Below are 24011 nucleotides of genomic sequence, written 5' to 3'. Positions count from 1 at the left end.
GAAGGGTATGTAAAAATTAAATTTTGATAAAAGTGTTATTGAATCAATGCGATGCGAAGCGATATCGTTTACAAATGAGACCATTGAAAATTAGCGGCGCTCTATTAATGTTTGGATGCTGATGAGCATGCAGCGGGTTTTATATGATGGAAGAGGATATCTTGTCCAGCCTAATTTTCGAATTGGAAACAATCAAATTGCTTTTGTATTCGTTCTTCGTGCGTGACTAAAAAAGGTGACCAAACTACGCTACAATATTCCAGTATTGAACTTCCATAAGCAATGTATAATGATTTTATTGTGTACGGGTCCTGAAAATTTTGACTAAAACGTTTTATAAACCCAAGAATATTATTTGCTTTGTTGATGATCGTGCCACAGACAAACATCGTCGCTAAAACATTACCGCCATCTGTTGAGTACACTGTGGTGGGACAGACGGCGGTAGTATGTAAACGTCAAACGCAAGGGAATTGACTATGCACGCCACAGGTAGCAGTACTTCCAACTGAGATACTATTAGATTGACCGTTAAATGCTTGATCTATGAACAACTTGTGAGTGTTATGTCTGTTTGTCTGTGATCGTACTATAATGGTCAATGAATGTTAGTTTTGAAACTAAGATAACTCCTAAATCCCTAATTCTTTCACACTTTTCTACTGGCTGATTTCTTAGAACGATTGTTATGTCTGATGTGTTTCATTTCCTGATAAAAACTATTGAATTACATTTGTGTACATTCAGTAGTAAAAGGCTTTTGTTACATCTACCATAGAAAATGGTTCAATTCTGGTAGCTACAATGAAAACGACATAAGATGACCTTTTTTAGGACAATCACAGGTAATGGCACTGCGTGTGTGTTTGTGTATTCAATCTAACCCCCTGGCCGGCACTGGTATTATGGAAGAAAGGTATCTGACATTTCTCGTTTGCGGTTGTAGGATAACGACTCTACCCACTGAAATTATTTTCCAGAAGAGGTGCTAAGTGCAAAGGAGGTAAAACATCGAGTTTGTGCTATCCATCATTAGGAGACAGCACATTCGTTTGTATTCATTTCAATCATGCGCATCACTTATGGATGCTTCTTACTTTCCGATGTCACGGAAGAATGATAGCAAATATCGATGAAAATATGGACCAGTTAGGTCTGTGCCACAAATGGGAAATGTCGATGTAAATATATGGAAATGTATAGCGGCGCTGGTGGTGTAGTAGTAAGCGTGATTGCCTCTCACCCCAAAAGGCCTGGGTTCAATCCCAGTCGGCGCCGCCGGGATTTTCTGAAGCATAAAATCTCTGATCACGCCTTCCTACGGGAAGGAAGTAAAGCCGTTGGTCCCCGCTTCATGAGTTGATGGGTCGATAGGTAGGGTCCAGGTGTGGGAGCTGTCTTCCTGGCGTCGGGCTATTGGTACTCAGTACGAAAAACAAGATCGACGGAAAACAAACCAAGGAAAAATGTTGCAATGTATACTAAAAAGTAATTAACAGAAAATGTGTAGCATGTATTCTAGTCTGAATGCGTCTTTTTGCCCCAAGCATTTGATTTCACTACCACTGAAAAAGGGTTATCTGTTGCTATATAATACTTTGAATCATGTCTTAGCAGCCCATTTCTGGAACGGCGAACCTCGTTGGATAAACTACTCCTCGTGCTGATTTTTTTTAATCTTGTTGCATAAATAGCTATGCATAAATAGCTACTTTAAACCAGGCACGTAGGTATTTAGTTCAAAATTAGAAATTAGCATCTGTTAAAATTAATATTCACTATTAAAATTAATATTTAATTGGACACCAATAAACCAAAGGGCAGGGACATTCACAGGTAATTGTCGTGTACACCTAAAACAAGCGAGAATTGTATTATTGTACATTTTTTACCAAACTGTACAAATAAAACCTGAATTAATCCACTTATGGTGATATCTGACCCTTCTGACTAATAGCAATTTAAACAAAAATACTTATATGATGAGAGGTGATAGATGAATTTGAGGTTTCGTCACTTCCTCGGGGCTCCCGAAACATGTCCGGGTGTGGCCATTGTGGTTCTGAGCACTCCAAATGATAACCATTGAACTGTTGTTGTGTTGAATCATACTAACTCTAAGACCAGAAGGTCGTGAAAAAACGTGCTCAACTTTTTGGCTCAGCTCTGGTACTCTCTTCAGTCCCAAGCTAAACATAGGCAAATCCACGAACCCCTCATTTTATCTGTCAAACTTTCATAGCGAATCAAAACAAACATAGTGTAGTACTGGAATTTCTACTAGAATGGGGTACGTTAATCGATTTGCTTGGGACCAATAGGCTAGTCAAGTAGTGAGCCAATTTAAAATCGTTAGTTGCCACCGGTTGGTTGAATTCTCTTGTGATTTGAGGTATTGCATGATGGATTTTTACCACAGTCAGAAACTGGCCACTTCCTGAGAGGTACCGGAACACGACCGAATGTGGCTAGTGTGGCCCAGGTTATTTCAAATGACTACCGTTGAAATGTTTTTATTTAATTTTCATGTTATTTTATGTGTCACATGAAGGGGTTTCATTCGTTTCAGGTTGGATGTAGCTTCGGATCGAATGGAACCAATTTTAAGCTGTCAAATCGATCCAATTTTCACTTTTTTTTGTATCGTGAAACGAATACAAAGATTGCTGTCCATGAATATATACATATATAAAAAAACAAGTTCACCATAGGCCTTTTTAATGCACTACAAACGTAGAGTGCGCCCTGCGATTTCGCATGGAAACGTCAACCAAACCGTTTGTTTAAATCAGAATAAGAATTTTTCACCAAACAAATTAAAGCATTTTTCTTTTAACATCTTACCAATTTCCATCGGTAATTGTCTTATTGTATGATTTTCCACTGATCTGAACTAATTTACACTCAAACTATGTACACACAAGAAAACCGGAAGATCATAACCACTAAGGCACTATTCTAATTTTCATTTATTCTCAACAAAAAATATTCTTGAACACCAGCAGGATCCTTGTAAAACCGATACAGAATGGAATTTTTCAAATGTAGATCAAGTTTTGGAGCATCTCTGATTAATCAATTTATAAGGAATGGTGAAAAAGTGTTCCGCTTCCTATGTGTCACGGTAGGAACTTCTGCTCACAACGGCTTTACTTCCATTCCGAAGGAAGGCGTGATCAGAGATGTTATGCCTCAGAACATCCCGGCGGCGCCGACTGGGATTGAGCAGAGGCCTGCTGGGGTGAGAGATAATCACGCTTACCTCTACACCACCGGCGCCGCTAGTTACAAATATTTTTTATGCGACCATTCAAAATTGTATTATATGCGACCATTCAAAATTGGTTCGAATTTCATGCAAAGACATGTACTTGTACGTATGTAATGCATTTTCTTATAACTGTGTGGTGGGGCGTTCTTCGTCAGAAATAATAAAAATAATCATTTAAAAAAAAACAACGTGTTCTTATTTTCGGGTTAATTTTCCAGCAGTTGAATAATCTTTTAATTAATGCAGCATAGTAATCTAATTAAACGTTATTTCACATGAGAATCAAGCGTATAACAGCATCGCAGTTTAAGGAAGCAATGATGTCTAATAAAAACGCGGAATAATCAACAATTTGCACTGAATATATTTTTCGTTAAATCTGTTACGCTCATATCGTAAAATTAAGTTTAGTAGATTTAAAAATGTTATCGTAATTTATGCAAAACATTCGTATCGCATGTTGTAAGGTACAATGCGAACATTACGCATAATTCGTAAAATATATGATCTTAGTTTCATACGGTCCTGAAAACTGCCTTAGAATATAATATGAAAATGCATTCGTAAAATGCAACAATATACGCATCTCAGAAGATTTGAGGCTAAGTCGAAGAACAAACTATTTTCGCATCTACATCAGCTCCATCTTTTTGTATTGTTTATCTTCATCACACGATTTCTAACAACACCCATCACATTGTTTTCATTGACTATACGAAAAAAAAATCTACTAAATAAATTCTTGAAACCACGAATGGACGATTATTTTTTCGTGAATTCTACGATAGCCAAAAGAAAATTTAATTTTATAACGAAATGTTTTCGCATTGTTCTAATGGATATACGAATGTTTCGTATTATTTTAAATTTAAATGAATAATTCGTAAGCATGCAGTTTCTTCAATATGCGATTGTTTGTTGGGATGTTTCATAGCATGAACAGATTTTCTATGGTAGCCGTCCGAAGACGTTTAAAATAATTTAATAATTTTGTAATTTTATGCAAGCTAGATTTTCAAATAAAAGTGAATTAGCAAATCCCCACCCCCACCCCCACCCCATAGGATAATTTGTTGTCATTGTAATACTGATAACTGACACAACTGCCACTGTCTCTCTGTTTCCACCCCGATAGCATAGAAAGATCACGTTTGTTTCACAGTTAATGGCAAAGTAAATATTTGATAACCAAATTATCAAATTTTCATCCATGCTGATGACGAAGATCACTTTAAGTTGTTTCTAAATCTTTCCAGTCGTTCATTATCTCATGACAATCATAATCTAATGCAATCATCTTATATCACGTGCTGGGTTGTTATTTCAACGCAAATAACTAGCATTCGCAGTGTCAATAGAGAGATAGTGAGAGCGGTTTGAAAAATGCAATTCATTCGTAATTCAGTGGCAAAATGGATCGGATCGTAAAATGTGTCGTGTTCGTTTGCTTGATTGGGATACCATGTTCCAGCGGGATAAACATTCTTTGTTTGATGGGAGTGCCTAGTCCAAGCCATCATATTTGGAATCGCGTGCTGATGGAAGCATTAGCTGCTAAAGGCTACAACTTGACGATCGTGTCACCTGATGTGGAGAAAGTGCAGAAACCGAATTTAACGTATATCCATCTGGAAGAAACCTACCATGCAATACATGATGGTGATACAGCGATTGATTTCTATGAAATGGCCCAGGAGAATTTGGTGAAAAGTATGATCACGTTCTACGATTACGCCTTTTCCCTTTGCGAAGGAGTGATGAGATCGAAAGGATTAAAAGTCATTTTAGACTACCCGGATGATTTTAAATTTGATTTGGTTCTGTACGATTTCACATGTGGACCTTGTCTAATGGGATTGTATCAAAAATTTGGCCAACAACCACTTGTTGGCGTTACAGCTTTCAATATACCTCCTTATACGGTGGATTTCATCGGTGGTCACAAGTACCCAGCTTACATCCCTTATTACACATTAACATACGATACGGATATGCACTTTTTCCAACGATTGGAGAATACATTCATCTATGCAATGGATTATTTGTAAGTTCATCATATTATTGCAACAATATGGATCATTATAATTTCTTTCTTTCAGTTATCGTAATTATTATTACGTTCCAAAGACCGACGAGATGATTCGACGCATTGCAGCTTTCAAAAACGTCCCATATCTGGGGGATTTAGATAGAAAAATGATACTAATGCTAGTGAATTCTCATCACGCAGTGGATTTTCCTGAACCTATTCCGCAAAACATGATCCAAGTTGGTGGACTACAAATTCTACCTTCCAAGCCACTACCATCAGACATCGATGTGTTTATTAAATCCGCAAAAAAAGGAGCTATTCTCTTCTCGCTGGGAACTAACGTGATGAGCTCGGATCTTGGAGAAGAACGCATCCAAATGTTTTTGGAAGCCATCAGGAAATTTCCTGATTATAATTTCCTATGGAAATTTGAAGCTGATCCCAAGCGGTACAGCATTCCTAATAACCTGATAATGCGCAATTTTTTACCACAAAGTGACATTTTGGCACATCCGCGCACTAAACTGTTCATCACGCATGCTGGATTGCTAAGCACACACGAGTCCACATGGCATGGTGTGCCGATGGTTGGAATTCCATTCATAGCTGATCAATATCGAGTAAGTATTAGGAATTCGGTTATTCAACGGTTTTTCCTCATACTCGTAACGCCTAGGCGTTAAAATGAGAACTTGATAAACAGATCAGGTCGATCAACTGAGAAAGTGTGTGCGTGTGTACGTATATTGTGTTTTTTATCCTTATCTGAGATTTGGCTTCGGATATGTTACCAACAAAATTCAATGTATTTCTGCTTTCCTATATATGTATATATATTCGTTGATTGCAGAACCTCGAGAAATCATTACGCGCAGGTGTGGCTGAACGCTTGGATGTTTGGACCTTGACGACGGATCAAATAGTACGCACCGTCCGGAAGGTTTTGGATGATCCTTCATATCGAATCAGAATGCAGGATAAATCTGCACTTTTCAGAGATCAACCGGACAAACCACTGGATCGCGCTTTGTGGTGGATCGAATGGTGCCTACGTCATCCAAAAGCAGAAACGATACAATCGCCTACGCTTCGGCTAGGGGTTTGGAAAAGTGAGCTTTACGATGTGAAAATGTTCTTGATCGTAGTTGCTGTTGCAATATTCGTTTTTGTTAAACGTATTTTCTACATTCTCTCAAGTGTCAGTAGTAACAAGACCAAAATCAAGAAAAAAGTAAATTGAGATTTAACGGGGAGAGCAAATCGTGAAATCGGTGACATCGTTTATCTCATAAGTACGTGACAATATAATTAATCTTGATTTCGGATGTAATCAATATGTTGAAATCAGTTGACTAGGTTAATAAATGTTGAAGAATATTGTTTTGTTTTTCGTTCTTGAATGGTATGGGTTTTCGTCGATCTTGATTTCCGTGCTGAACGCCAATGCTACCGACGCCAGGGAGGCAGCTCCCACACCTGAACTATCGATACATCAACTCATGAACCGGGGACTAACGGCTTAACTTCCCATCCGAAGGAAGGCGTGATCAGAGATGTTATTTCTCAGAACATCTTGGCGGCGCTGACTGGGATTGAACCTAGGCCTGCTGGGGTGAGAGGTAATAACGGCGCCGCTTTAAGGGGTGGTTCTCATGCCAAATTTTCAAAAAATCGATTTTTTTGTTATTGCATTTTTTTAAAGGTATAAGTGTCTACTACATATATTGTGTTGAAGTGGGTTTTTAGATTTGCGCACAAAAATAGTTTCTACAAGCCATTGTTCGAAGTGGCGTCCCGGTAGAAACCTTTTCACCGCATTATGTACGTTCCCAGAATGCCTAGCGTCATAACATAACGACCGGCACTATCAACGGCCAAATATATAAAGAAAAATGCCTCCAGAAGCGCCTGCTGCCCTTCCTCCGGTCCCACGAAGATGACATCCTCTTTTGACCGGATCTGGCATTGTGCCATTACGCGAAACCGGTGATGGAGTGGTACGAAGCCAACGATGTTGTTTTTGTGCCGAAGGAGGCAAATCCACCAAACTTGCCAGAGCTTCGCCCAATAGAAAAATTCTGGGCGATTATGAAGGGCAAGCTCCGGAAAACAAGGAAGGTCTTCAAAAACGACAAGGATTTGAAGAAAGAGTGGATGAAAGTGTGCAAGAAAGATGGCGAAAGTGTTGCACAGCATTTGACGGGTAGCGTTAAGTCCAAGGTGCTGACATTTAGCCTAGGAGAGGAGGTTGAATAAACCAACTTTGCTAAAACATAGCTAATATGTGTTTATTTATTTTCTGAGAGTTTCAACAACATCCGACTTAAAATGATTTTTTGGTGATAATTTTTGTCTGTTGCAGGCCTACGAGCTAAGGTGGATTAATTTTTTGCCACATGCGAGTGTGCTTATGACGTTGCTGTCTATCGCACTGGTCGTATAAATGGCCCTAAAAGCGTGAAGACACATGGAAGTGGTGCCTTGATTGCTGTTTCTACACTTTGGAATAGCTATATCAATCCTAGTGATAGTTTGGAACAAATGTGGGTTCGAATTACTACGCCAAGTCGAGTTATCATCGCGGGAGTGATATACCTTCCACCAGACCAGCGTTACGATATCGCCAGCAAAAAGAACCATGTGAACTCCATTGGTGCTATTATCACAAAATCAGCTGGTTGGGTTGACGACGCCGTTCATTGCTTCAACCCAATGAGTTGCTATATTATAACTGAGTTTGTTCCTCATTCTCATTCTCTTCAAAGTCACCATTGTCACCTGTGTCACTGAAACGGCAAAGGGCCAAAGCACTACAGAGATATGGCAAAATCGTTCATACGTCCCAAAGCAAGAGTTAAACCGTACCAGTAATGACTATAGAAAATACAACCGGTTTCTGTATCACCGATATTTGTTCTGTACACAGGAATCCCTTCGTCGAAATCAGATGCGTTTCTGGTAATTTGTCAACTCATAAAAGAAGGAAATCCCAGTCGGCGCCGCTGGGATGTTCTGAGGCATAACATCTCTGATCACACCTTTCTTCGGAAGGCAAGTAAAGCCGTTGGTCCCCGGTTCATGAGTTGATGGGTCGATATGTAGGGTCCAGGTGTGGGAGCTGTCTCCCTGGCGTTAGCACGGAAAACAAGATCAACGGAAAACAAATCAAGGAAAAAAAAAACTATTGTTGTTTAAGAGTAAATTTTCATTGAACGTTCGCTCACCTTACTGCTAGGCACATCACCCCCAAAGCTCATTGATAATGTACAAAACAACTAATCGTTTGTGGATAAATGCATAACAGTATTGCAGTGGTACATACAAATTCTCACAATGACCGAATACCACATGACCTTGTTAATTAACCTCAAAAACTTCGAACTAAGGTAATGTTTTCTCCAGGACGCTAGAAAAAAGCAAAACAAATCTAGAATTCATATGATTTATCGCGAATATCTCGCGATTGAAAAATTTTAGCAAGAAATTTCTGCCAAATTATTCTATTGAATAAACCAAAAATTCCGTGCGTTTTATGCACGAAAATGTGTAATTTTGTCATAAAAAACGTGGCGTTTCCGTGATGGGAAAAAGTGGTCTCTCTAACACAGTCGCCGAATATTGATACCGAGCACGAGCTAGGTGAAATCTACGGTCGTGTCTTGAATACAACCTTTAACTTTTTTCAAAGGACCACTGCTTCTTATAATTCTAGGATAATGTAACAAATAATGTTGTTTTGGCTTTAAATGCTGCTCGACAAGTGTTGGGTATAACATATGGTGCTCAGTAATTACACCATTTAAAAAATTCAAGTCCAGGTTCGAAAAAGAGGGAAAATTTAGTAAATCAATCAGTTTTACCAAAGTTATGGCGAATTTCCAAACCGGGCCATTTTAACAATTCAATTTACATACCTGATTATCATATTATATGCTATATTTTCGACTCGACACTCCAAAAGACATAAGTTTGTTATCACGTCCTGACTTCGTTTTTAGTTAATTTCCTTTGTCTGCCACCCCAGTAGGTCCGATGAAGTGAATACTTCAGATAATGCAATGTGTCCTACGTGTTAATCCAGTTCTGATGATTGTTGCTATGTATAAATAAAAAAAAACGAGGATTAATCACTTTTTGTTATGGTTATTTATAAATTAACTAAAAAATATTCTATCTCATGCCATCATGGAGTAGTCGATACAAATTTAGTGTTATACTTGATTGTCGTAATCAAATTGTTGGTTCGGTATCAATTGAAGAGACCCTAGGAGTTAAATATCATGCTCTGTATTCGTTTTCAATTCAGCTCCGTTTCTTGCTGAAGCCGCTTCGTATCTTTCAGTAGCTCACGGTGGTAGTGTGAATACTGCAGATGCACTCTGTCCTTCGAGATCCTCTTGTTGCTACACCCAACCGGTGGATGTAAGATTCGCTTACAATTATGTGGGATTCATCATCAGAGGATGTAAGTGGAGACCGCATGAACCGAGGATGCGATATACCTAGCTGCGGTCCGATGTAAGAAAATTGGAGACCGAAAAGTGTGGAGTGTATTAGTGAGTGAAATTAATTATGTCGAAAAAAATAGAAAAAAGGTTGCCGACTGGACTCGAACCACTGCTCTCTCTATGCTTCTGATTATGGACAGCCTAAAAGCAAACATGAAGCGCTCATTTTCTCGCATGCTCGACTTCGTATGTTTTTTTCTGCAGGAGAGATTCGAGATAAGTGTGTGTGTCGTTCTACAATGTTCTACAATGTGCGTCGTTCTACAAGCTTACTGGTATAGTCGAAAGCGTAGATGCAACACGAAATAAAAATGCTCTACTTTTTCTGCTGGAGAGATTCGAGACAAGTGTGTGCGTCGTTCTACAATGTTCTACAATGTGCGTCGTTCTACAAGCTTACTGGTATAGTCGAAAGCGTAGATGGAACACGAAATAAAAAAAGACAAAAAACCATTACATCGCCTGCATGGTCAATTTCTAACATTCGTTGCGATGTTCATGCACAGAGGATGATAGGAAACGGAACTAACATTCATTGTAATAGATTTTTGGTTTGCGTGTAGTAGTCACATAGTCACTATGAACGGAGTTCCAATTTCCTGGTCAAACCAAGTGAAATATCTTGGGCTAGTACTTGACCAAAAAGTAACTTTTAAAGATCGCATTGAGGGCGTTCATGTCAAATGTAACAAATATATAAAATGTTTGTATCCTCTTAAACAGGAAATCCAAACTTTGCCTGACGAATAAACTTATAATATTTAAACAAATTTATAGACGCTTTACAATTTCACCAATTGTGTAAATAAAATTTCTCTCAAATTGCATTTTCTGGCATCCAAAATTGCCGTTGTTTGATCAATCATGAAATGAAGTACTAAAGGGTGGAACGGTCAAAAATTGATCAAATATAATTAACTGATTATGTTAATCTATAAATGATCAAACTTTATTTATTTTGAAGTAGCCGTTGATACAAAATACAGGAATATTATTGTATTAGGCTTCCGACTTTCCAAATGCGAATTGCCGAGATGAACGTTTCACACCATCCATCAGATTTTGTACCGCTGTTGTACCGTTGTTGACGGTATACCATTCCTGAGCCATTTTCTCGTAGTGACAGAAAGCGAGATCTGGCCAAAACAGTACGGAATAACTGTGTTTCTTCAAAAAAGGTAACAGGCGTTTTTGCAAACATTCCTTTACAAAAATATCTATCAGTGCCAGTGGTCACAAAATTCCGCATTTTAGCCCACATGTACGAATCGCCTGCCAAACCAGGTATTTTTTTTCAGGACAATTGACAACCTTTTCTGCTTAAATTTATTTTCAACCTGTGCTTTCCGGTAGCCATGTAAAACCCTTGTACAACTTACGTGCTTTTGCTTTGGTCGTGGTTTTTTGCCTATCATCTCGATTGGGTGTCACTGTAACCTTGTTTGTTAACAGTCCGGCTCGTTTTTCGTTTCCTCCTGGTTCTGGTTTTCTAGTAGTCGTCAGACGTTCGTCGTATTTTTAAATACCTTTCATTTGATATTTTGATCTTTGAAATTGGCTCAGTGGTTCAAAAGTTATGAATTTTTGAATAAAGACATTAACAAAAAAAAAAATCGATTTTTTGGACCCCCCTGACATGGAAGACAAAAAAATGCGGGTCTAATATTTTGCGATAAGGAACAAATGTTCCAATTTTTACAAAATGCTGAGAACCACTGTATTGTTTCGCTACACGGGAAAAAATCCGATTCCATTTTCATGAATAAAAAATCATGAAATGAAAAAACTTGCCATCCCATGAAATCATAACAATGATTCATGATTTCGGAATGGAAATTCATGATTTTATAATACAGCGGAATCATGATTCATGACCGCTACAAGCGTTACCTGGCAAACCGTGTTCACCGCACTACATGAGTATCTCTTATACACATTTTGCCTTCCATCATATTTTTTATTTTATTTTATTTTCGTCCACTATATACTTACAAGTACTGATAGTCTAGTGGTCAAAGTATAGATTTAATAATCGTAAGGTTCTTAGTTTGAATCCAGTCTTAATTTAATTTAGGTTAATTTATTTTTTTACATTTTTGCTTTAAAAGCTAATAGTTAAATTTATGAATTTAGTTCCTGATTTTAACTCGATGATTTATGATTTCGGGAATCTTGATGCTACAGCTTAAGCTGTAGAAAAAGTTTTGGTTCGTCTTGTGTTGTGCAAAACAGCTTGAAAAATACACAACCATTTAGGCTTTTTGAAAAATCTTCAACCTCAAGTAAGAATGCATGCTGTGACAAGCATGTGTCGTTTTTGTTGAACCTTTTTATCTCTGGGCTAGCAATTGTAATAGAAACAGAAAGAAATATGCTGGAAACTCACGGTGGGTCTGCTTGAACAATGTTTCGATTAAAAATTACGAACCGTGAATCATTAAAATATATGCTTTTACCTTACATCAATCTGAAATGATTCTTCGGGAGTTTCAAAAAGTCATTCTTATTTTTCGTAAAACAGGGGAACCTGCATTAAGTACGTCACGCAAGATTTATTGAAAATCAACTAATCTCCCTTGTGGGAGGGGTTTCGAAAGGGGGCTTCGTCACGTTTTTTATACCAAAATATCGATTTCAGAACCACGCGCGATATGTTACAGTGCATTCGTTCGCATGATGAAGCTTTTGTCGATGTCTATTTTTAAATAATAAAACTATTCTTGAGAGACACGCCGTGAAATATTGGTGACCCTTTGTCGAACTAGGTATACCGATCGAGCAGCATGGTGGAAACAGTAAGTAATTGTAACTCCCTTTTGGATGTGGTACGTGACGAGTCTTTCATTTGCATTTTTCGGGGTTTATTCTCGCTCTACCTCGGAGTCAGAGTCATTTATTGTTCCGCAGTGGAAGTGTAAACGTATTTCCTTCAAATGATGAAGATTTGTTTGCTTGTTTGGATTTTGATTTTAGATTTTGGTTTTGATAGTGTGACTTGTGATAACATACTAGTGTTGATGGGTGTACCATCTCCAAGCCACTTTATTTGGTAACGAATCAGTTGTCGATTAGGTATATAATCACATATTCATAGTCATTGTCGATTCCGTAGGATTCACCCGGTGATAAACAAACTGGCTGCAAATGGTCATAATGTGACGGTACTTTCTGTAAACGTAGATCCTAATCCACCCCAGAACACTACGTATATTCATTTGGAGAACACATATAACGTGCTGTACGGAAATGGAACCGCTACGAACAATATCATGGAAAGATCGGAAGATAATCCTTTTGAAGCTGTGATGTCTGCGTACAAGTTTGGGATCCTCGGATGCATTGGTATGTATGTAAATGGGAATGATGTAGTTTTAAACATGATAGCTTGCAGTCGTATTTGGCTCAACAGCGAGTACGGTTTTAATCAAACTAAATAGCTTGTTCTTCACGAAACGTTAACTTGTGGGCACTGCTAAAAAAATTCAAAATCCATAACTCAATTTTAATAGAATTAGAATACCTTGATCCCATTTTTTTATTATTTATTTAATGAAACTACTGAATATTCAATTCATTACATTGTATAATTTTGAAATGGTGCCAAGAACAATACTAACAACATAGTGGGATATTTTATTTAAAATATCAAAAAAATTGTTATGTTTTAGAATTTAGTGGGAAAGTTTCCGAATCATAAGGGCACAACTACATCGATCATCGCAGTTAGGCTCTTATGATTCTTAACAGTATGATATGAGTTTTTTTTATGAAATTTTATCCTAATTACACATTTTGAATTGACCCATGATTTTGTAGATGCGGTGATTTTCAATTACCCCTCCCAAAACTCTGAAATTTTGGCACCACCGAGCAGCTTGGCTATAAGTTTTACGAAGATCTCAGCAAAAAAAAATAGACTTTGAAAATCCTAAAAAAATGTATTGAGGGAACTAAGTCGTGTTTCTCAACAACCACTGAGTCAAATTGGTGCAACAACTGCTACATATTTTTTTTAGAATACTAGTAGGACAGTCGGATAAAACACTTTTTTTCGTGGTCCTCGTGTTCGGTCCCTTTCGTTCACGCACATCCATGTCCTGTGTTTTTACACTTGTGATGCCCCCTCGGAAGAGTTGACGTTTTGCGTTGTTCAATCAATCAACTAATCGATTAACTTTTGGTTACGGTTCTGTCATTTTTCCACCAAGACTCTCTGCAGAGCATGTTTTAAACTTTTACAAAACTTGTCGAACCTCTTAACGGAATCCTTTTATGAAGAGCTTTGAGTGTGATGGTTTGTTTCCTTTAAATTGCTTATCTTTTGACAGATACGCGAATTTCGTATAATATTTGCAGACTTCATCAGTGCCAAGTACTCAACACCACCATCTGTCAAAAAATAAGCAATTATAACGGAATTTAAACGAAATAAACCTATACACTCAAAGCTCTTCACGTTTTAAACGATGCATGATGATCCTCTGGAGAAGTTAATGCTTACTTGGCATGATATAACCGGTAAAATATTGGATTTTTTGGCTCGTTAATCGATTAATCGATTATTCGAATAAAAATCGGACATCAATAGATGAATGTGAAACGTCATTTTGACATCCATCATCAATGTCAAATATAAGGGCAGTTCATAAATAATGTGAAAATTTGAATGGGACCGGAGATTATTACAAATGACGTATCAGAGGTAACTGAAAAAAACGTGTATGTAATCGTTTATCGTTGGAACACCATCAGAAAAACATTGATTTAGGGAATTAAGTCGTGTTTTTCGGCAACCACTAAACCTAATCGGACGCAACAACCACCAACATGGCAGCAACCCTGAATGGGACGAATAAAATGCAAATGCATATGTTATTTATTTAATTCCACTTATTACTTTATTTTGCAGGTTGCACAAGTTCGCGGGGATTCAAAGTATTACTCAACTATCCGGACGATTTTCGCTTCGATGCTGTTATCTACGACTGTTCAGCTGGCCCGTGCATCTCAGGTTTTCTACACAAATTTGGTTATCCTCCTTTAATCAGTGTGTCAGCATTTGGATTTCCACCATTTAGTCCACTTCTCGTTGGTGGTCATAAACCATCGCCATATTTTGCACTCGCATATGACAGCAGAATGAATTTCTTTGAAAGAGCAATGGACTTTCTGGTGCAGAGCTTCGACTCAGTCTATCATCGATGGGTGTTTTTAGCTCGCATACAAGCGCTTGCACAATCAGCTTTCAACTTCCCACTACCGTATTTGATGAACATCGAGAAACGCACCCAGTTGATGTTGGTTAATTCGAATCCAATACTTGATAGTGCAGAAATTTTACCACAAAATGTAATCCCTGTAGGAGGACTTCAGGTTGTGGATCCGAATCCTTTATCTCAAGTATGCTTGGCTAAACTCACATATTTGAACAAATGCTCATTAATTATTATTGTCATATTTACAGGACATTCTATCATTCATTGAAAGCAGTCCAAAAGGAGCAGTTCTTTTTGCAATGGGTACGAATTTCAAAAGCAAAATGTTCACCCGGGAACGGCAGATGATGTTTATGGAGGCGTTCTCTAAGCTACCTGAGTACAATTTTTTGTGGAAGTTTGACGAAGAGAATCTTCCGGTTCCTACTCCACCCAACGTCATGATACGAAAATGGCTTTCGCAAAGTGACATTCTGGCGCATCCCAAGATAAGGGCCTTCATTACACATTGTGGATTGCTCGGTACGTACGAAGCTACATATCATGGAGTACCTATCGTTGCAATTCCTATCTACATAGATCAGCATAAAAATGCTGCACGATCGATAAGAGACGGAGCAGGGCTCTCATTGAGTCTGAGAGCGTTATCAACTGAGTCAATTGAGAAAACGTTAGTAAACTTGCTCGGAAACGATACATTTCGAATCAATATGCAAAAAAGGTCAGAGCTTCTAAGAGATCAGCCAGAGAAACCACTCGATCGCGCTATCTGGTGGATTGAGTGGGTTCTCAGGCATCCACATGAGTATCACTCGCGGTCTCCTATACTTGATATGAATACAATAGCAAAGAACAATGTCGATGTGATCGGTTGTTTAATTTTTATTTGTGTAGCTGAATTGTATATTTTCTATAGATTTTTAAGGTGCTTAAAAAGTGTACGGCAATCTAATAGTATTGTTAATACTAAAAAATCTCAGTAGAAATAAAAGGCTAGGTTAATAATCGTTATCTTTTCTTCTTATCATAATCTACGTGACGTCCTCCAAATAATAGTTTCTTCAAAAAGAACAGAGCTAACAGTGGTACAACCATAAGAAAAGCGACTACGTCGATTAGATTACTTCTAAGGAATCCCAACTTCAAAACCGGGGATTGTAAGCCTTCTACGTCGGGATGACGGAGCACCCATTCAACCCACCAAACGGCACGGTCCAGCGGTTTCTCTGGTTGATCACGAAACAGGGCCGATACTTTTTTCATGTTCTCTCGATACTTGGGTGTTTTCAGAACCTTATTCACAGTGTCACGAATCTGTTCCATTGACAGCGTTTGGAAAACGACTCGCTCTGCAACGCCCATACGGATGCATTTTTCCAGGTTCTGAAAAAGTAATAAAAGTAAAGTCTTGTTCGATTAATATATTCGTAATATATAATTTCCTATTGGGGGTAATGACGGCTTCGGCACTTCTTTACCTATTATCGTTGGGGGGTATTATCAAAAATCAATACGAAACTAACGATTTTAAATTGGCTCACTACTTGACTAGCCTATTGGTCCCAAGCAAACGATTAACGTACCCCATTCTAGTCAAAATTCTACTACTACACAATGTTGGTTTTGATTCGCTATGAAAGTTTGACAGATAAAATGAGGGGTTAGTGGATTTTCCTATGTTTCGAGGGGTGCATCGATTAGCTTGGGACCGAAGATAGTACCACAGCTGAGCCAAATAGTTGAGCACGTTTCTTCGGGACCTACTAGTCTTAGAGTTACCTCTATGGTATTATCGTATTATCGTCAGTCTTAGAATGTTTTTTTTTTGCAAAACGATACTCTGGATGATGATGCATCTTCATGCAGAAAATCAGCACTCAAGGGCTTCATTAAATCTCCGGACAATAATAGCTAAAGAAATAACAAAGGCGTTATTTCCCCTATGTAGATACAATTTACTATTTTGTTTGGAATGCCTGACGCAGAGGGGATAAATTAAATAATTGTCATAATATGCCATCTAAGTATTCACAAAAGGAAATGTTCAACATTCAAACATAAAAAATCCAAAACTCATAAAATAAATTAATTTTTCAAAATAATAAATTACGATTCATCCGAAAATTGCAGTGATTCAGGTCTCTACCAAAAGGATGAGAAGGTTTGATATGGTCCAATGCAGGACTCGAATTGCAAAATGTTAACAACTGTACTGTTATTGTATTAATTAAGCAGTAGTGTAGAACGGGGTCAAATTGATCAGCGGGGTGTATATGATTACTGATATTTGTCATAAGATATTTCAATAAGAGGCGTGGTGAACAAGCTTGGCATACACAGTTTTGATCATGAACTGCTCATTTGCTAATAACTTTACACAGAGTTGACGAAACATAGTTCTTTTTGAAGCAGTAGATAGAAAAGAGTTTAAGCTTGTTATAGATACATAAAACAAAGTAGATTTTAATTCTAGTAATAAACTATATTTGTTTTTGCGTTGTAAAAATGAAGTGAGAAATGCTCGCATCTCGGACTTTAATAGTAAAAATTCATTGGTGTTGATTCAAATGTTAAGATTTATCTACTTTTTGCATATCTATAGTAAGCGATGATCCTAATCTATCAATTACTTTAAAGAAAAACAAATTTCAACAACTGAGTAAAAGTTATTAGCAAATGAGCAGTTGGGGTGTACAACTGTGTATGCCAAGCATGGTAGAGAATAGCCCGGAAAGTTTCAAAGATTCACATAATTCATGAGATTTCGGAGAATCGGGCCTCCAGTAGTGAAACATTAACAACATATCAAGAATATAGTTCACTCCCCTGTGGTACCTTCCAGCCATTTTGTTCGTTAAAACCGCGACCGCAAGAAACAAACAACCGTTCGCCGCAAAGTCTGTCGAGTGAATCTCCTACGCTTTCAAAATGGCTGGAAGGTACAACATCCCCGATTTTCCATTCATCACGCAGGTGACAGAAACTTCCTGTTCAACACACCACCTAACGCCGGAAAAGGCAACCAACATGCACTTGATTATGCTTGAAAATTATAATTTAATTACATTAATTACAATCAGGCAATTTAGGTTTAGTCCTGTAAATACTTATGGGAAGACAAAAATAGTTGTTTAAACAAGATTTTATTTAAATTGCTGCTGTAGCTTTGTAGAAACTTTTCTAATGTTTATAAAATATATTAGTTGCCTTTTCTGACGCAAAACGCGTTTTTTGACCGAAAAGCGTGTCTCCGAAAAAACAAAAGAGTGATCTATACTGTAAATACAGTATATTTGCTAAAACACTGCCGCTATAGACGAATCCAATAGAAACTAAGTGATCGTCTTTGCTTCTAGTGGTTAATAGGGGAACCCTCAAAAGAGTGTTGAGAGCTGACATTTTCTTTGATAAGCATGGGATGAGACACATATTTTCATCTTTCTTGATTAATTAATGTATCGTAGGTGCAGACATCGTCATCCACGTGGAATATTTTGTTTCCTGTATTGGTTTTACAGTGATCAGTAGTATTTACAGATATTTTAGTAGTGAACAAAAATAGATTTATAAAACTGTCCCAGTGGTTATGATCTTCCGTTAGCTGTAAATTAGTTCAGTATCTAGTACTAATTTGACTTACCCGATGTTGATCAGCAATGAAGGGGATTCCTATCATGGGAACGCCATACCACGATGCTTCATGCATACTTAGCAACCCTGTGTGCGTGATGAAACCCTTCACGTCCGGATGGGCCAATATATCGTTCTGGGGCAACCATTTTCTAATGATCAGGTTCTTCGGAAGTTTCAAATCCAAATCGGATTCAAATTTCCATAAGAAATTATAATCTGGGATCTGCCTTATAGCGTCGATGAACATTTGTTGGCGCTCCTTGCCAAGTTCGTCACTTCTTATATTGGTTCCAAGCGAAAATAAGACTGCCCCTTTTTTGCCGGCGATTATGAAGTCTTCTATATCTTTAGGAAGCTGTTGTGGATTTTTTATCTGTAGACCACCGACAGGAATTAGATTGGGTGGAGCTGGTTCCGGAAAGTCGATGGAGTAATGAGCATTGACAAGTATGATTTTTGATAGACGATCAATGTCCGGCACGTATGGAAGGTCTTTGTATTGGAAGTAGTCTCGAACCATACGATCCAATTTAGGATTGCTGATGATTGTTCGGTACCTTGAATATGTATAAAAAAAAAAATAGAATCTTGTATGATAGAATAAGCCATTTTTCGTACGCATAGTCAGTAGCATATAACAGTGTATTGTGAATACGTTGCCAGAAGGTCATGTCAGTGCCATAGCTCAGCGAATAGAAGGGAATGTAAGCGAAATGCTTGTGTCCTCCAATGACATCGGTTACATATGGCGGATTGTTGAAAGCAGTTACACTGACCAATGGTGGATAGCCAAATTTGTGCAATAGTCCATGTAAGCATCCTCCACAGGTCATATCGTAGAGAACCAGATCGAATTTAAAATCATCAGGGTAGTTTTTGATGAAATCCAGACCTTTCGATTTTAGAATTCCTAAAATATTATTGATTCTTAGCTAAATAAATTATGTTTCAGCAAATATCACCTCAACCACCTTTGCACTCTGTAAAAACGAATTCGTCATAGAATGATTTTATGGACATAAAAATGTTTTCATTCGCCATCTCCAGCAAGTCAATATTGTGTGGGCCACTATACAATTCGGGATATGTTTGCTCCAACTCAATATAGTGAACGTTTGATGGTGCATCTTTTTCTATATCCGCCGAAACGATTGTTACATTGTGACCTTTGGATGACAATTCATGTGCTATGGCACGATTCCTTAAATAAAGAAACGTTATCATATTGTTGAGAAGACAGGTAAAACATTAAGCTCCATACCAAATGTGATGGCTGGGACTGGCTACTCCGAACAAACATAGAATATTGGCTCCGAAAGCAACACTCACTAATTGCACCGCCACAAATATGACACTCAGTATTTTCTTCATGCTATATAGTTTTTGAGACAACTCCTCAAGCGACCCGAGTGGATTGAAACCGGGAGTCCAACTAAATTGAAACTCATTCTCATCAATTGGCTCGGCGCTTGGTGATAAAAATAAGCGCGAGAATCTACTGATTTCACAGTGGCCAAGGTCATGCGCTATCTTGTTTCGGTATAGGTTAGCGATCATTATGAGGAGGAAGTGTGTTTGGATGTCCAAAGCATATCAGTTGCGGCATGGCGTACACCTAGATTTGGATTTATTTTTGGATAATTGTATATATATAACTGATTCGTTAAGCTTAAAATGAATGTGTCCTCTTATTTGAGATTATTGTGGCTTTAGCGGTTCAGCAACGGCCATCTAAAGCATGCAACAGTTAGAACGAATAATTTCCACACGCCTCTGGTCTGGTCAGCTTTGAAAAGTTGTAACTTTGTTCTCTTAAGATCAATTGAGCGATTTACGATTACAAAATACCAACTTTTTGGAAGCACCTGTTGGAAAGTGAGACACTAGGTAAAACTGTTCAAAATAATAGCATACAATTTTACCTAGTGCCTCACTTTCCAACAGGTGCTTCCAAAAAGTTGGTATTTTGTAATCGTAAATCGCTCAATTGATCTTAAGAGAACAAAGTTACAACTTTTCAAAGCTGACCAGACCAACAGGTGCTTCCAAAAATTTGGTATTTTGTAATCGTAAAATTGAACATATTTGTAGTTCTGTGGTGAACGTTTCAGCTCAATTGATCTTACGAGAACAAAGTTACAACTTGTCAAAGTTGACCATTTAGTATGGAAATCGGCATGCGCTGCTATTATATTGAACACAGGTGTATATGTATGTGATAGCAGTTCTTATGTTTTCTCTCCCTAATACAGCTAGAAAATTTTGAATAACTGTTTGGACATTCAACAAAAACGCATACATTTTTTACAGTTCATTGCTTTGAATAAGTAGAATCAATATCATTGAATTGTTGTTGTTTCTTTTGCTATTTTATTCAGTTTGATTTGAATATGAAAACTCGATAAGAGGAAAGTTGATCCTCCAAGGAATAGACACTTAGTCCTAAGATATGAGTGCAAACAAATAAAAGTATGTAGGGGGATAATTGAACCTCCAGAATTTTCACACATTCCATCGAGTGAACATTGTGTAAACATTTATATTAAAATACATATCATAAAAAGGGTATCAACTGTCCCCCATCTTTTAATACTGTCTTTTCTGGATTTTTTTTTTTAAATTTAGGAATTTATATTTCATGTCAGAGGCTCGAGAGTATTTAAAAACATATATTTGAGAGTCTACTATCCCTCACAAAAATGCATGCTATCAAAAGCGGATCAAGTTTGCCCCAATTTTTCAAAATTCAAGAACAACATGTGAAAATGGCATACAAGCTTTTTGTATACATACTTTCTTATGCCCTTTTATCGCCACCCACATTACACCCACGCAAACCATCATTACCGGGTAGGGGAAACATTCTCTTTCCCGATGATGTTGTTGGTTTGTGTGGGCGACCCTCGGTTGGCGAGAAAAGGCTTTTCAAATGTTTGTTTACAAAAAGCTTGTATGCCCTTCTCACATGTGGCTTTGGAAATAAGTTTTGGGTTAGCTTTCATAAAGCAACGTTATTTTACGATTTTACATTATGTAGCTTTGGAGGTTTTAGATTATATATAAAGGGACATAAGATATTACAATAAAGGCCTATGCAAAAACCGCATCATAATTTGATTTTCACGCTGAGATATCTATATCCAAAATTTAATCACTCTCCTCTATAACTTTCACTTAGTCTGCAATTAATAGAGATAAGTGGAGTCCCACATTGAAACATGTATTTGAGTAAGTTATAAAACATCAGAATAAGTGATTCACGTTAAGTATTTTTTCTATTCATTCTTTTCGAAACAATATTTATTAAACAAGTTCTTAGAAGGGGTAATTTGCAACTATTAGCTCTAATAAAAAAAAAGATAATTATGTTCCTATGAAAAATCATGCGAAGAGAATTTATGTGTACATAATAACTAAAGTTTAAAGACTTTGTGTCAAACACTTATTTTTCACAGATCTGTTGAAGAGGCTTACACAGAACTCTGATCAAGGTATTTGATATGGACTCATTTGGGTTTTTTTTTAATCCCAATGTAATTCTTAGAAACTTCCCGGTCATACTGACGCTAATTCGGAGTCCGAAATGTATATAAGGTCTAAAACATCGGCTTAAGTAATCAATAATGTTATAGATCAGGTCAGTTAAGTAAGATTATTGTTTCAAATATTAAGTTGACCTTCTGAGAAAATTTTCAGCAAAATTGATGATGATTAGGAGGTACCTACTTCAAACTGTTGTAAACCTTTACATTATAAGTACCTTCATTAGCCGACATGACCAACTACATAAACTTCATGATATAAGTTCATTTGGTAGACCATATTATTTCAGAATAAGGAGCAGTGATCTTTTTTCATCCATCAGTCAAACAGGGATCTATGACTATGGTCTCTTATTCTAACACCGACTTTTTCTGGTGAGAGCAAGTCAAAATGCAATAAAAATCACCTTTATTTACTTATTTATGTACGCCTGTAACCTAAGATTTACACCTTTTTTCTTCGCAAAGATAATAGATACAATAAGCTGCATATTTCGCATAATGGTTAAACTCATATACTTGTAATTCAAAAACTATAACTAATTCAAAATCGTTCTGAGCGGAGGCGAACCAGCCTCAGGCTGAATGGAGGCTTTCAATGTTACAGAAGAATGGAGGAATGGAGGCTTTCAAAGTTAAAGGCTGAATGGAGGCTTTCAAAGTTGAAGAAAACTAACCAACTAAATCGTACTGAAACATTATCGTACTATTTTCATCAATGATCTCCTGCGGAAGGTCGTTCCAGTTAATAACTCCTCTAATGAAAAAGGAAATCCTCACTATGTACAAAGTCAGGATATCTACTTGAAGTCTGCACATAGACTAGTGTCATGTAGTGAGATAATTTCGAACTAACCAGCCCATAAATTAGAAGACATTGAATACCGGAACATCTTTCAAGAAGACGGAAACTTTCTTAATAGTGAAGATCTCAAGATATATTTTATGCAGGAAATTGACTTGTACATTGACGCCGCTTAGTGAGAAAATTCTGTACTATTGCTTTCTAACAAATCCGCTTTGACCTACTGTGCAATTTTACCGAAGACAGTAGCCTTTTATATGGCCAGGATCATGTGAAATTCCATGTGGCCGTAAGACTGATGCAAAATTTGAAATTTTCGCTCCACAGTGCTCAAACGGTTCTAAATTGGATTAGCCTCCCAACATTTGAACTCATTAAGTAAGAAACTGACTTGGCACAACCCATTTGAAGTTTATATAGAAATTACTATGGGGAAACCATAATTTCGGTTCATATCTAACTCAAAATTCACCAATTCACTCTACTTTAGAAAATGACAGCTGCGCTTGTTGGAAATTATCTCAGCTACACATTTGTTCCGGACCACTTTTCGATTAAATGTAATAGTACGTTCAGACTACAGAGTTATAACATGTTATAGCGCTATCTTGATGGTGGATTCTGTGTTGCAATTATTTGACAACCGTTATAACATGTTATAACTATCCAGTCTGGCCAGCGTTTAAGGGTCAAAAGTTATTAATGATTCAAGTCACTGATGTCTTATGATTATGCTCAATCTCTGTTCAGCAGGCAACATTGGTGTTTCTGGCGCGAATAGTAAACCTAAACTTCGTATAAAGGGTTATACCATAGAGGTAACTCTAAGACCACTGGGTCCCGAAGAAAATCATTATTATTTTTGGCTCACTCAGTACCAGAACAACGGTCCCAAGCAGTCCCAAGCTATTTCACTCACCCCTGCATATTCTGCATGAATCCACACACCCCTGATGTTATCTGCCAAACTTTCATAGCGAATCAAAACAAACTTTCAACTAGAA

At 37.4% G+C, this 24011-nt stretch overlaps 3 protein-coding genes across 3 annotated transcripts; 2 read left to right on the top strand and 1 right to left on the bottom strand.

Moving 5' to 3' along the window:
• Positions 1 to 4648: 4648 nt before the first annotated feature.
• LOC135712054 (UDP-glucosyltransferase 2-like) lies at positions 4649 to 6695 on the top strand. The gene is made up of 3 exons (XM_065235032.1): positions 4649 to 5315; positions 5371 to 5923; positions 6154 to 6695. Exons 1-3 carry the CDS (start codon positions 4684 to 4686, stop codon positions 6541 to 6543), a joined length of 1575 nt encoding a protein of 524 aa, XP_065091104.1. The 5' UTR covers positions 4649 to 4683; the 3' UTR covers positions 6544 to 6695.
• Positions 6696 to 12682: 5987 nt separating this feature from the next.
• LOC135712055 (UDP-glycosyltransferase UGT5-like) lies at positions 12683 to 16010 on the top strand. The gene is made up of 4 exons (XM_065235033.1): positions 12683 to 12860; positions 12924 to 13153; positions 14721 to 15211; positions 15276 to 16010. The coding sequence occupies exons 1-4, from the start codon at positions 12745 to 12747 to the stop codon at positions 16008 to 16010; spliced, it is 1572 nt and encodes a 523-aa protein (XP_065091105.1). The 5' UTR covers positions 12683 to 12744.
• A 15-nt stretch (positions 16011 to 16025) lies between these two features.
• Positions 16026 to 20074, bottom strand: LOC135712056 (UDP-glucosyltransferase 2-like). The gene is made up of 5 exons (XM_065235034.1): positions 19922 to 20074; positions 19632 to 19861; positions 19279 to 19570; positions 18668 to 19217; positions 16026 to 16410 (listed from the first exon to the last, which is right to left on the bottom strand). Exons 1-5 carry the CDS (start codon positions 20029 to 20031, stop codon positions 16036 to 16038), a joined length of 1557 nt encoding a protein of 518 aa, XP_065091106.1. The 5' UTR covers positions 20032 to 20074; the 3' UTR covers positions 16026 to 16035.
• Positions 20075 to 24011: the final 3937 nt, after the last annotated feature.

Source organism: Ochlerotatus camptorhynchus, unplaced genomic scaffold, assembly GCF_037179485.1.
Source record: "Ochlerotatus camptorhynchus isolate MF236.1 unplaced genomic scaffold, CSIRO-AGI_Acam_v1.1 ptg000457l, whole genome shotgun sequence".
Lineage (NCBI taxonomy): Eukaryota > Metazoa > Arthropoda > Insecta > Diptera > Culicidae > Ochlerotatus > Ochlerotatus camptorhynchus.
This window is presented reverse-complemented; position numbering and strand designations above follow the sequence as displayed.